General features: G+C 41.3%; 5 protein-coding genes and 1 long non-coding RNA gene across 6 annotated transcripts; 1 reads left to right on the top strand and 5 right to left on the bottom strand.

Annotated features, from left to right (window-relative positions):
- Positions 1-254: 254 nt before the first annotated feature.
- On the bottom strand, positions 255-1,372 carry LOC130694351 (uncharacterized). The gene is made up of 6 exons (XM_057517429.2): positions 1,352-1,372; positions 1,207-1,239; positions 1,085-1,133; positions 918-1,028; positions 496-849; positions 255-434 (listed from the first exon to the last, which is right to left on the bottom strand). The coding sequence occupies exons 2-6, from the start codon at positions 1,228-1,230 to the stop codon at positions 331-333; spliced, it is 642 nt and encodes a 213-aa protein (XP_057373412.1). The 5' UTR covers positions 1,231-1,239; positions 1,352-1,372; the 3' UTR covers positions 255-330.
- Positions 1,373-1,974: 602 nt separating this feature from the next.
- On the bottom strand, positions 1,975-3,051 carry LOC130694353 (uncharacterized). Its single transcript, XM_057517430.2, has 5 exons — positions 2,973-3,051; positions 2,857-2,911; positions 2,666-2,791; positions 2,251-2,595; positions 1,975-2,187 (listed from the first exon to the last, which is right to left on the bottom strand). The coding sequence occupies exons 1-5, from the start codon at positions 2,991-2,993 to the stop codon at positions 2,096-2,098; spliced, it is 639 nt and encodes a 212-aa protein (XP_057373413.1). The 5' UTR covers positions 2,994-3,051; the 3' UTR covers positions 1,975-2,095.
- Positions 3,052-3,763: 712 nt separating this feature from the next.
- Positions 3,764-6,606, bottom strand: LOC130694333 (lactase/phlorizin hydrolase-like). Its single transcript, XM_057517403.2, has 12 exons — positions 6,408-6,606; positions 6,182-6,312; positions 5,923-6,054; positions 5,702-5,824; positions 5,404-5,452; positions 5,255-5,281; positions 4,983-5,090; positions 4,721-4,878; positions 4,425-4,636; positions 4,171-4,355; positions 4,018-4,099; positions 3,764-3,936 (listed from the first exon to the last, which is right to left on the bottom strand). The coding sequence occupies exons 1-12, from the start codon at positions 6,586-6,588 to the stop codon at positions 3,792-3,794; spliced, it is 1,533 nt and encodes a 510-aa protein (XP_057373386.1). The 5' UTR covers positions 6,589-6,606; the 3' UTR covers positions 3,764-3,791.
- Positions 6,607-7,068: 462 nt separating this feature from the next.
- Positions 7,069-9,667, bottom strand: LOC130694365 (lactase/phlorizin hydrolase-like). Its single transcript, XM_057517443.2, has 12 exons — positions 9,511-9,667; positions 9,260-9,390; positions 8,979-9,110; positions 8,717-8,839; positions 8,576-8,624; positions 8,481-8,507; positions 8,290-8,397; positions 8,038-8,195; positions 7,764-7,975; positions 7,454-7,638; positions 7,311-7,389; positions 7,069-7,234 (listed from the first exon to the last, which is right to left on the bottom strand). The coding sequence occupies exons 1-12, from the start codon at positions 9,665-9,667 to the stop codon at positions 7,087-7,089; spliced, it is 1,509 nt and encodes a 502-aa protein (XP_057373426.1). The 3' UTR covers positions 7,069-7,086.
- LOC130694376 (uncharacterized) lies at positions 8,102-9,680 on the top strand. Its single transcript, XR_009002002.2, has 2 exons — positions 8,102-8,239; positions 9,474-9,680. It is a non-coding gene; the product is annotated as an uncharacterized LOC130694376 (long non-coding RNA).
- A 280-nt stretch (positions 9,681-9,960) lies between these two features.
- Positions 9,961-11,577, bottom strand: LOC130694357 (microtubule-associated proteins 1A/1B light chain 3A-like). The gene is made up of 3 exons (XM_057517436.2): positions 11,043-11,577; positions 10,804-10,966; positions 9,961-10,652 (listed from the first exon to the last, which is right to left on the bottom strand). The coding sequence occupies exons 1-3, from the start codon at positions 11,086-11,088 to the stop codon at positions 10,490-10,492; spliced, it is 372 nt and encodes a 123-aa protein (XP_057373419.1). The 5' UTR covers positions 11,089-11,577; the 3' UTR covers positions 9,961-10,489.
- Between the last annotated feature and the right edge of the window lie 459 nt (positions 11,578-12,036).

The raw sequence follows: 12,036 nt of genomic DNA, 5'->3' as shown, positions 1-12,036 counted from the left end.
TTTTTTTCTGAGAATAGCGTGTAACGCAACAGGCTAATTGCTGCCAAAAAAAAATCTCATGGAAAATGTCAGCATTATCCAGATTTTTACATATTTTGTGTTTTACCCCGTGACGCTTTGTTTTTTGCTGATTATTTTGATCATCAACAATGAGCGGAATTGCTTTAAAATTATTTTCTCATTTTGAATTTTTTAAAACCAAACTACATCGCTAAAAAAAAAAAAAAAAAACGTTGAAACATTGCTCATTTTTTTTTCTTTTCATTTTGCAGCACAAGTTTATTTCTTTGAAATGCTTAACGATCAAATGACATTGTCTGAACGCTCGAATTAGGCACCGGCTACCGGCACGCCAGTGTAACAGACATTACACTTTTTCAATAGCGAGGAGCTAAACGTGCTCCAAGGACAAAAGGCCGATCCAGTGCTAGTACCTGCGTCGGAATCTCAATTTAATTTCGTTCAGCGAAATCCTTAAATTGTTTGTACCCCTACCAGCGAAATCGCCGTCACAGCAACGTCCTCCGAGGGCGATGCACGTCTTCGGTGAGAAGTCTACGGAAGCCAACAGTTTACCGCTGCATCCAGCGCCGGCCGGCGCACCCGCATAGCAATCGTTGCAGTAGAACTCGTTTGGCGAATCGTTAGGGTTGAATGATTTCCCGCGAACTTGGCAGCAACCCCCTTTCAGGCTGATGCACTTGGCCGCTGTAATCCACGAATTTGCGTCCACACCCCAAACGGCCGGTTTCGATCGGATTCTTCTTCCAGTGCATTTGACGGTCACGTCGGGATTGTAGCAAGTGAAGCATTTGTCGGTTGCTTTCATTGTCCTCGGGTCATCGATCACTAGAGGGGGAGGGGTAAACCATATGAATGTAATAGGAAGAATTGAAATCATCGTGTTGGTGATTTACTGTAGCCGGTCATGTCGCAGCATTTCCCGCCGAGAGCGACGCATTTGCCTGCGCGGATGGATACGGAATTATCGAGTCTCAATCCTGTGCACTCGCCATATTTCAATTCCGCTGGAAGTATGAACGTTGGAGTTTTATTATACCCAATCTTGTAGAAATCGAATTACCTGCCACTTTATGGAATGCCAAGGCAAAGGCGAATAGCGTTAGGGTGTACTGTATGAATTGATACAGATCACATTAGTTCTTCTTGTTTTGTTTTTTCTATTTGAAAATTTCTATACAATACCTTTAGCATCGATAAGTTTTTCATTATGGAGTTCTGGTGAATTTCGCGTGCAACAAGTTAAAAGGCCGTCACGTATAAAAACCATAAATTTAAATGAGATTAGCAAAAAAAGAAATGCAAAAATGTAAGCGATGCGAGAACTTACTATTAGAAACAGGACGCTGAAGGCCAGTGTGGTAGAACTGTGTTCAAAGGCTGCAGACTTTTATACGTGTCTATGCAATTAAGACATTGACGTCGTTTATTGAATGAACTGTTGTGTGGGCAGTTCTGCAAGCAGAGCTGCTACATCTGCAGCTGGTCCAATTTAAATAATGCGGAGCTTCCGATAAAGCTGCAAAGCCAACTGCCCACCTGTTTGCCGCATACAATCCCCTGTTGCTCGACTCGTTGCAATTGATTCAAAGAGACGCTGAACGCTTCGAAATAATTTGCATATCCACACTGGATTTTTTTTTTTTTTGCATAGCGGAAAGGCACCAACTTCTCTTTGATGTTTGAATAGATTTGGTTTTGTTTGATATCATTTGACATTGAATGCACAAAGCGGGCAACTAATGGTGGCTTGTCGATGATTTAATGTTACTATTTTTCTAACATATTTTTCCAAATGGTGATGCTAGATCGGACTACCATATTCGGCCTCTTGATTTTGTTCTCTCGTCATCAAACGAGAAAATTGATAAGCTTCTGATTTATTTTGTTCGATCAATATGAAAATCGCCTTGTTTGAAACCCATCATTGAATCGCTGAAACTACCCTTTCAGAGAGTTCTGGTATGTGTATTTCAGACCTTCGTTTAATGCTGCATAATGATTCAACATGTTCATTGAACGTTCAATTTTAACAATAATGCGTCGTGTCAGTGGAATGGGATTCGCTTTACCTTTAACCGCAGATTGCGGGCAATCCACTGTAGCAATAGAGGCACGACAGCGATTCCGGGTTAGGGAATGTTCCAGCATTGAAAGCGTCCCCACCTGTAGGCATATTGAATGTTACGTGTCATTTGCATCTCATGTTTTTAACTTCTAAAACTGAACCAGTAGGAGATTCGTCGCAGCAAGAGCCTCCGAATGCAGTGCACGCCTTTGCTGTGTAATCGTTCGAAGCCAGCAGTCTTCCCCCGCACGGTAGAGACACTTGGCCGGAATAGCAATTGATGCAATCCTGATCGGTTGTCATGAATTGAGGACTGAACGCGTACGTGGCGGATTTTTGGTAACAGGTACCGCCGACTTGATTGCATTTAGCCGCAGTCACCCACCAGTCGGCCTGGAGGCCAGGTTTAAATCGGATCAGAGTGCCCGTACATTTCACGGAGACGTTGCTGTTGTAGCAAGTGAAGCATCTATCAGTGGCGCTCATGATTCTCGGGTCCTCATTGACTGTTAAAATTTGGAATTTGAATTAATTTATAAGGGCGGAGTAAGGTGATTTGCTTAAATGTTGGGTTACTGTGATCACGAACGCTGTCCCGCCCGCAACAGGTGCCTCCCATAGAGACGCATTGACTTGCAGACATGTACTGACCCTTGGCCAGCGTGTCAAGCCTCTGCCCGCTACAGGGACCGAAAGAACCACCTGATTTGCATAGGGATTTTTATTTAGTGAGGTACTTATGCGAGAAAACCCAACAGAAAATTTACCGGATACGTGTGACGTCTCCAAGATAATCGCGATCAGGGCAATAGCGATGAAATGCTATTTTGCATAATTATAAAAGTGATTGAGGAAATAAAGTTAAATGTAATTGTCGACTTACTTTTAACGAAAAACTGGCCATTTTGCAGGTTAAGATTCTTCTCCGTTTATAAAATTGTCTTTATAATGCAAGTAAAAGAATGTTAACTCGGAAGTATAGGAATAGCCCAAGAATTGAAAGAGAACTAAGAATTTGACAACTTACCTCTGGAATGGAAGGATGCGAAAACTGAAGTCGCATATATATCGTCTGAAATTACCACACTGACGTCACGTATTGACCATATGTTGCGTAGGATGTGTGAGGAAACAAAAGATTCTGGCCTTGCACATTGGGTTCTTCAAACACGCAATTTTGCGGCCGGTGGGTTTTTTGCGTACCTCTTTTAAACGATGTTGTTTTTGTTTATCTTTTTTTTTTCCCTCGCAAAACGTTGTCAACAAACTAAGGAAGGCCAACACTTGCGTCCTATTTTTGGACCAATGTTATTTATTATTTATGTATCCGTAAACTTATATTGACATTGGGGTTGATTCGCAAACGTGCGGGGGACTCAGCGTGGCACGGCAGGTAAACGTCTTAACGACATAAAATGCGATCGTCAGTCTTTTTTTTTTATTTTGCAAGGTCGTGTAGAGTTGCGCGGGTTATTTGAAATTTTAAACACGGGCACAAATGCAATCGGGAAATGAATGCCATTTATTCAACTAGCGATGGGCATTAAACACTTTGCCGTATCGATCTCAACTATCGTAGCGCATCCCAATGTTCCGTGAGAATCGATTGAAAATCCAAACAACTTGTTTTTAAACGGTGAATATATTTTCAAAAAAATATCGCGAATTGATATTTGAAGCGTTAATTTTTAGGCAGACTATGCTAAGCAATAGGATAATTATTGCACGGTTGATCCGTTCGGAATCCGTTGTCGCGGATGATTTGCGCGTAGTAATTTGCCGAAGCTTTGGCAGTCCGCGGGAGTTCGGGTGACGTAAAATTCACGTTGAAAAGCCCAAATTTTTCACTTTACATATTTAAAAGAATTTTTTTTTTTAAGTATGCAAATGCTATTTTTAGAAAAGGTGGGGATTCAAAATGTGTGTACTTGTATCCAGCGCGCCATTCAAAGTTATCCATGAGCGACCAGGCCGTGTATCCAGTAACTTTAACTCCGTCGTTTTTAATGGCTGCGTTCAATTTTAGCGACATATCGACCCACATTTTTCCACTCTTAAATTAATGAATTTCTTTGAAATACCTTTGAGGACGTTATTAATGTAGTGTTTATAATAATAAATTCGCAGCATGTCGTCTAAATTGCCGGCCGTGTCGCTGCATCCGTTCTCCGTGATGATCATTTCCGGATCGTTGAACCCGTCTCTTAACCAAACGAGGAGCTTACGCAATCCGAACGGCGTGACTTTCAACCACGGCGATCCCGATCTTTTTTTTTTAAATTAAATTAAAATAATAAAAACATCTTTAATTTGCCTCCTCGAAAGAAATACTCACCCGTACCAAGACGGATCGTGATAAGCGTAAAGATCTTGATCGGCTTCGTAACTGACGTCGTTGATGTCACTGGGTTTGTCCTGCGTTAAGAAACTCGTGTAATGATTGATACCCAAGAAATCTGCGCTACCCTGAACAAAAATCTTTTGCTCTTCTGTGAATTCCGGCAATCTCGATTGATTGAATCCTTGCAGTGCGCTCTTCTCCGCAATCTTAAAAACAATTCATTGTTTCATTAACCGACATTTGTTTTTCCCCCAATTGAATTGAATTTTTTCAAGAAAAAAAATGCCCACCTTTTGTTTCATGATTGACGGATAATCTCCGCTACCAAAAATCGGGTTTGCGAACCATCCGCCCATAAATTGGAGTGCCCTCTCAGCCGCATCCGCGTCGGCCGTCAGGTCGGTGGCGGGCGAGTACCAATTAACATTGAGAGCGATGCCTACCTTCCCTACCAAAAACAAACAATTTGGCACAATATCTCAAATTGGCTAGCGTTTCTCCTACCATCTCTAACTGTGAACCATAAATTTTTTGTTATTGTTTTGTTTTTACCTTGTTGAAAGGGTTTGAAAGAAGATTCATAAAGTCGGTAGACTTTGGCGTGGGCAAGGATCAGGTTGTGGCCGGCCTGATAAGTATACGTCCCAGGTCCATATTTGGCTTGTGAGACGACGAGCAAGCATATTAAAAGAGATAAGAATCCCAACAAAAATAGGAGGAGAAGGGGGGGGGGAGAAGAATTCTGTCTGTGTTTGTGTGTGTGAGATGTTAAAAGAAAAGAGGAGGAAAGAGGGAGGGATAGATGGTGTTTTCGTGTTACATACCTGGTGCGCTGACTCCGAGTCCATAGCCTGAAGGATAAAAATAGAAGGACAAAGAAGAAAGAGAATATTCCGAGATGAATATCAAGATTTACGACAAACTTTTTTTTTTCTAAATAATACCGGAAAATGTAAAAAAAAAAAAATATAACCTTGCCAGGCGCTGATCCAAGGTTCATTCAGGGTGACCCATATTTTTACCTGAAAACAGTTTGAGGGGGGAAGTAAAAAAAAAAAAAAAAAGACGTTGACTTTAACACGACTTCTTTCTTGAATAAAAGCTCGACATTAAAAGCAAAATGCGTCGTCGTGTGCAAGACACGGAAAGGAGCCTGTGGCTCTAACGCAACATTTTGTTTTGTTTGTTTTTTTTTTGTTTTTTTTTTTTTTATGAGGAAAAAGAATGGAAGCGATATTATCGTCTAAATGAAGAAGAGTATAGTATAGTACGTCATCGCCGAATTGAGTGAAGCAGAGGCGGGCGTATTCTTCGAACCAGTCGGCCACTGCTGGGTTCAACCAACCTCCCATATCCTCGAGCGCTTGCGGTAAATCCCAGTGGTACAAGGTTACCTGAGTAGCAAAAAGAAATCTGAGAAAAACGAAGGGGGCACAAGATGGCGGCTTGTTTATATTATTTTTTAAAAAATGAAAAAAAAAAAAATAATAACCATGGGCTGGATGTTTGCCACTTTAAGAGCTGCAATCAAATTCTTGTAGTAGTCGACTCCCGGTTGGTTGATACGTCCGATTCCATCGGGCAAAACGCGCGGCCAAGAAATGGAGAATCTGTAATGACTCACCTGATGTATGCAAAAAAAAAAAAGAAGGGACTCACGTCATCGTAAGAATTAGCACAACAAATGCAAGAAGAGGCTAGGCCGATATTATTTAGCATATATCCTGTTTTTGTTTTGCCTTTCTTCTTACATTCAAACTCTTGAGGGCGTCCACGTCTTTCTGATAGAAATAATAACTATTGCAGGCCGTCTGACCGGTCGCTCCCTCTGCAACAATGCCCGGCTGAGATGTGTAGGTATCCCAAATGCTAGGTCCTTTACCTGTGTTTTCAAACGTGTTTTCCGTGTTGCGTGTTTCAATCGAATAGAATCAAATGTTTTTGTTTTGGCTTCTCTTTTTTTTTTTTTTTTATTACCATCGACGTTCCAGGCGCCTTCAATCTGGTGAGCGCTAGTGGCCGAAGCCCAAACGAAAGAGGGCGGGAACGTGTCGTAAAGTAGCGGCTCATCGACGAAGATGCAAGAGACGGGCACAATGTGATGGTTGCCAACGAGTAAAGCCATTAGCAAGCAACACATCCAGTTGATGTTGGCCATTCTTGTTCTCACACTCTTTTCGTTTTTATTAAGAAATGTCCAAAACCTTAATAATAATGCACCTTGGCGATGTCTCGAAAAATGATCTAACCGAACAGATAAACGCCAACAGTAACAACCGGTTGCTTGGTGCATTTTCGTATATCGTCAGGTTTTTCTTATCAAAATAATTTTTTATTTTTATTTTTCGAGTTTGAGCGATTGCCATGACAGCCATTCGTTATCTTTTGCTTGTATTTTAACGGGCCAACTTTGCACGCTATTATTTGTTTCTGCCGTGTTTCTCTTTTTTTATTATTATTGAATCACATTCTCATTGTTATCTGTTTGACTTTGGACGGATTTTGGATGGCGTCCATCACAAAGGCCGCAGACAATGAAAGCCCCAGCTAATTAAATGCTTAAGTTGTTTTTTATTATTTGCTTGTTTGTTTGTTTTTTTTTTTTTTTGCCACATTTATTTTGATTGTAAATGTAGAACGAAATTGATTAAGTGTGTTAATTGCTGATTGGGTAATTATTGCAAGGCTGGTCGGCAGTAAACCCGTTATCGCGGATTAATTGGGCGTAATAACGACCAGAAGCTTTGACCGTCCGATTGAGATCCGCCGTAGCGAAATCCACGCTAAAAATTCCGAATTTTTGCCTGAAGCCAAATGAAAGTTAATTATTGTTTTCTTAACAAACAAACAAAAAAAAAATTAAATGGAAAAATCAATTACGTGTAACCGCTTCCCCATTCGAAATTATCCATTAGACTCCAAGCGGCGTATCCGATTACTTTAACTCCGTCCTTAATGGCTGTGGACGTTTTAAAAAAAACGTTTAGACTTAGTCTTTTTCAAAATGCAATAATTCTACATACCTTTGAGGACGTTGTTGATATTATGCTTATAATAGTAAACTCTCATCATATCGTCAAGATTACCAGAGTTGTCGCTGTAACCGTTCTCGGTAATGATAATGTCGGGATCGTTGAATCGATCACGGATCCACTTGAGAGTGTTGCGCATGCCAAAAGGAGTGATTTTCAACCAACCGGAACCCGATCTTTATTTTTTTTTTTTTAAATAAAATAAAAAACCTGTATTTTGACATTTTTTTTCAAATCAATTGCAGGTGTTGGAAGAAGTCGATGCCAAAAACTGGAAAAGGAAAAGGGGAAGAAAACTTACCCGTACCAGGCTGGATCGTAAGAAGCTTCGATATCCTGATCTGCGCTATAGTCTACGATGCTGATGTCTTGGATCTTTTCGATGGTCAACGAACCCGTGTAATAATTGAGTCCGAAAAAATCCGAACTGCCCTGCACCAACAGTTTCTGCTCGGCCGTGAAGACGGGCAATCGCGACGGATTGTAACCTTGGGCAGCGCTTTTCTCGTCCACCTTTTGAATTCATGTTAAGTGTGTAAATTAAAAAAAAAAGAACAATTTTCTGTGTAGGTTACCTTTTGCCTCATAATTGCGGGGTATTCGCCGTTGCCGAAAATTGGATTGGCGAACCAACCGCCTAGAAATTGCATGGCTCTTTCGGCCGCATCTTGGCTGGTAACTTGATCGTCTTTGGGGTCGTACCAGTTAATGTTCAACGTGATCCCTGCCTTACCTGTTGGATTTGCATCACAACCGACGATCATCCCAATTATGAAAGTAAGTCCAATTCAATTAAATGATTATTTAAAATTGTAGAAAGGTATAACCTTGTTGTGTCGGTTTAAATTCCGACTCGTAAAGACGATAAGCTCGAGCATGAGCTAGAATCAAATTATGTCCAGCTTGGTAGGTAAAAGTTCCAGGGCCATACCTTCCTGTTTTTGGGGTTTTTTTTTTTTAAATGATTGCTGTCGTTTTACTTATAATCTATTGAGCGCAAGTCGAGAGAAACATGTACCGGGAGCGTTAATGCCTGATCCGTACCCTGAAACAAATGTAAATGTCTTTCTAAATGACAATTTTTGGAACGACTGGTTTCTTGTAGAATTTTACCTTGGTAAGCCACAACCCATGGTTCGTTAATGGTGATCCAGATTTTGACCTTGGCCAGAAACAAAAAAAAAATTAGCAAGTCGTGTAGTAATGCGCAAAAAGTTGCTTTGTGACGTGGACAATGGCAAAATAGATAATTACATCATTGCCGAATTCCGTGTAGCAAAGGCGGGCGTATTCTTCAAACCAGTCGGCAATGCTAGGATTCAGCCATCCGCCCATATCTTCCAGCGATTGCGGCAAGTCCCAATGGTACAAAGTCACCTAGTTGTTTTACGTTTGAAAAAAAATTATTTTTAACCCAGAGATAGTGGAAAAGGTTAAACAAATGCCATCGACCTCTTTTTCTCTTTTAAATAATCATTTCTAAAAAATAAAAAAAAAAATAGAAATTCATTTTCACCATGGGTTCTATATTGGCGGCTTTGAGAGCGGCTATCAATCTCTTGTAATAGTCGACGCCCGGCTGGTTAACTTGACCGATGCCGTTGGGTAGGACTCGGGCCCAGGAGATGGAGAAACGATAATGAGACACCTTTTGGGATAGATCATCATCAGAAAATAATAAGACCCTTTGTTATGTATAGCATGGCAGGTGGGGAGTGGGGGGGGGGGGCTTAAGTATATGGTAGCAAGTAGTAGTAGTAGTAGCTGTAGATCGACAAATTTAATGTGTTAACTCACTCCCAAACTCTGTAGGGCGTCAACATCTTTCTGGTAGAAATTGTAGCTGTTGCAGGCCGTCTGTCCGGTCGAACCGTCCAACACATTGCTCGAGTTGGTCGTGTAGACATCCCAAATGTTCAGGCCCTTACCTGGAACGTGTTGGAGACGTTATTTTCTATATTTTACTTTTTGTGTAGTTTCACTTGTCATGTTTTATTTATTTTTATTTTAGAAAAAGCTAGAAATGGTCAAGTCATTTCGGCGGCTACCGTCAGCATCCCATCCGCCTTCTATCTGATGGGCACTCGTTGCCGCTGCCCACATGAAGTCGGTTGGAAACGTGTCGTAGAGTAGCGGCTCATCGACGTAAATACCGGTGACGGTGCCCACCACTACCAGTAGCAAACATGTTAATTTCATCGCCATCTACACGTACACAGTTAATTGTTATTGCGATTCGTGTAAGTGCAATTTAACACGTTAATTAATGTCGAAATAAACAGACCTTTGTGTCCACACAATTTGGGACGTTTCTAGACGATCGATTGGCTTGTATCTACCAAACACAATGCTCCTTATGTGGACGAGTTACTGTTATCTTTGTGTGTATTTTCCATAGCGTGACGTCTGTACGTTTTATCGAGATTGTTATCCTTGTGCACACACACGAAGCCGAGTCTTGTCTGAGTTAACTTTTATCGATTTTAGAAGCCTGGTCGTTTTTTTTCTTTTGAGGTTTGAATACGTTTATTCAAACGGTGTACAGGTCAACAAAATTTCAAATCGCGGATACCAATTACAGACACACTTTCAAAAATGGATTATTATTTTTTTTTGTACATTTATCATTTCTTTTTCTTTGTGTCTCGTGACAACACAGAAGCCGGCGAATAGAATAAGACTGCAAGTTGAACACTAATCCGACGAGACGAAATCGAAAAAAAAAAAACCGAAATACGATAACGAAACGAAAAGCACACACAAAAAAAAAACAACAATTCAATGGTTCAAGATTATAGAAAATAAATGACCCAAAGTTTTCCTGACATAATAGCCACTGCTGTCCACAGAAACAGAATCTAAGACGGTGTGCCTCACTATTGTAGCATCCCTCTGAAGGTGTCTGAACGAACCTGTCACAATTGTTGCTTCAAATTGGAAACTAACTTTATATACACTTAGTTTTCTTTGTGTCGAAATCAGGATCAAACGGGAGGTGGAGAGATTGGGCTGTTGTAGAGCTTGCAGCTAGTAGCCAAAAGTTTCTTGAGATGCATAGACCATGTAGAGGAAGCCATCTTCATCTTGCTCCCTTTGAAAGAGTTCAGCCATGGTCATGGAGATGCTGGCCATGCTGCGTTGGTTCACCAGCAAAAAGAAAGCTTGATTGGGATTCAGCTGCATGCGGCGTCTGTGGACAAAGGAGAATGTTGCAATGCAACAATTTCGAAATGGGGTTATGACACATTTAATGAGACAAAGTCAGAAGTGCTGCCCTCTACATATAATCTTAGTTCAAGTGCCACCCAAAAATTGAGGGCAGAACGAGATGAGATAGCTACCTCAATATTTTGATGAGCTCGGCAACAGTGACATGATCGGGAACCAGAAACTTGGTCTTGTCCAATAGAGGCAAATTTTTCTCTCCAGCAAAACGCTCAACAATGATAGGAATCTTGTTAGGGTGCAGCTCCCTCACCATATCAGCATCTTTAACTCTCTGACCTGTATTATCAAGCAATCGTCGGACAAAAACAATTAAAACAAGACAACTACGTTTTGTTGCAAAACTGTGGCTCACCGTAGGTCCTACGCTCTTTGAAAGAAGTCTGCGTCATTTTGCTCATCACTTTTGGGCGAGAAACGAGTTAAAAATGCGAATAAAAGAAAGGAACTTGGGCGAAGCCTAAAACAGCTGACAACCCTACGACCCAGCAACAAAACAACAACAAAGGAAGGCTACTTTGAGTACTAACGCGCAGGTCCTTGGCCTCGGGGCTACTATGGCCCTAGTGGGGGGTTCCGATTGACGGCTTTGACGTTTTTTGTTGCAGAAAATATGGATTTTTTTTCTCGTATCCGCAAGTCGGAAAATCACAGAGCGGAATGAAAAGAAAGTAGAAACGAAAAGAACTTTTTGATATTTCTGTGAGAAAATTTCGAAGCGTGTGACGACACGACTGAATGACGTTGAACCAGACTATGCACTGTCACAACAAAACTGAACCAAAACTGGGGTTTGTTGTGCCTTGCTGCGGAGTTTGCAGTGCGTAATAAAAAAACATGCCAATGACGCAAAAGTTATATTAGACGGCCATTTCCCCAAATACGTCAAACACCAATCTCAACCTTTCTCTTCCTCAGATCTACTCTCTCCCTTTCTAGACCGTTCACGTCTTTTCTTGTCAATCGTTCTTCATTTCTTTTTTATCCTTCGTCATATTTTGCCACCATTCCCCCCCACAACAAGCGAAATTTTTTTATTATTCTTATTCATTTGACACCGATTCTTCATGTAAATAACGACCGCTAGATGGCACCGCAAGTGCCATCGTCGCCGTCTCGGTTTCAGGGCTGGGTTGGAGACGCGCGTGCTTGAGGGGGGGAAGTGCTGGTTGCCGAAGCTTTGGGAAATTTCGGAGGGGACAGCTTGCGATTGGTAGTACAAAAAGCGCCTCAGAGTCGGGGTGGCGAAGGCATCACGAGTGGGCATGTGAGTGTGTGAATGCGGTTCTGTTTCCTTTTGCTTGGGTCTCCACAGACGGTTTCCCATTTTCCGTGCTGTGCACATACAC

This window comes from Daphnia carinata, chromosome 4, assembly GCF_022539665.2.
Source record: "Daphnia carinata strain CSIRO-1 chromosome 4, CSIRO_AGI_Dcar_HiC_V3, whole genome shotgun sequence".
NCBI lineage: Eukaryota > Metazoa > Arthropoda > Branchiopoda > Diplostraca > Daphniidae > Daphnia > Daphnia carinata.
Note: the sequence above shows the minus strand (reverse complement) of the source record. Positions and strands in the feature narration are given on the sequence as shown.

Excerpts from the sequence above, each read along its gene's own strand:
- LOC130694357 (XM_057517436.2), bottom strand. The coding sequence starts at position 11,088 with ATGAGCAAAATGACGCAGACTTCTTTCAAAGAGCGTAGGACCTACG. Across the intron at positions 10,967-11,042 it reads CAAAGAGCGTAGGACCTACG|GTCAGAGAGTTAAAGATGCT; the intron begins GTGAGCCACAGT and ends TTGATAATACAG. Across the intron at positions 10,653-10,803 it reads GAGCTCATCAAAATATTGAG|ACGCCGCATGCAGCTGAATC; the intron begins GTAGCTATCTCA and ends CTTTGTCCACAG.
- LOC130694351 (XM_057517429.2), bottom strand. The coding sequence starts at position 1,230 with ATGAAAAACTTATCGATGCTAAAG. Across the intron at positions 1,134-1,206 it reads AAAACTTATCGATGCTAAAG|TACACCCTAACGCTATTCGC; the intron begins GTATTGTATAGA and ends CAATTCATACAG. Across the intron at positions 435-495 it reads CTGTGACGGCGATTTCGCTG|GTACTAGCACTGGATCGGCC; the intron begins GTAGGGGTACAA and ends ATTCCGACGCAG.
- LOC130694353 (XM_057517430.2), bottom strand. The coding sequence starts at position 2,993 with ATGGCCAGTTTTTCGTTAAAA. Across the intron at positions 2,912-2,972 it reads TGGCCAGTTTTTCGTTAAAA|CATTTCATCGCTATTGCCCT; the intron begins GTAAGTCGACAA and ends TATGCAAAATAG. Across the intron at positions 2,188-2,250 it reads CTGCGACGAATCTCCTACTG|GTGGGGACGCTTTCAATGCT; the intron begins GTTCAGTTTTAG and ends ATATGCCTACAG.
- LOC130694365 (XM_057517443.2), bottom strand. The coding sequence starts at position 9,667 with ATGGCGATGAAATTAACATGTTTGCTACTGGTAGTGGTGGGCACCGTC. Across the intron at positions 9,111-9,259 it reads ACGCCCTACAGAGTTTGGGA|GTGTCTCATTATCGTTTCTC; the intron begins GTGAGTTAACAC and ends CTATCCCAAAAG. Across the intron at positions 8,625-8,716 it reads ACACGGAATTCGGCAATGAT|GTCAAAATCTGGATCACCAT; the intron begins GTAATTATCTAT and ends TTTCTGGCCAAG.
- LOC130694333 (XM_057517403.2), bottom strand. The coding sequence starts at position 6,588 with ATGGCCAACATCAACTGGATGTGTTGCTTGCTAATGGCTTTACTCGTT. Across the intron at positions 5,091-5,254 it reads ACTCGGAGTCAGCGCACCAG|CCAAATATGGACCTGGGACG; the intron begins GTATGTAACACG and ends TCGTCTCACAAG. Across the intron at positions 4,100-4,170 it reads CATTAATAACGTCCTCAAAG|CCATTAAAAACGACGGAGTT; the intron begins GTATTTCAAAGA and ends AATTGAACGCAG.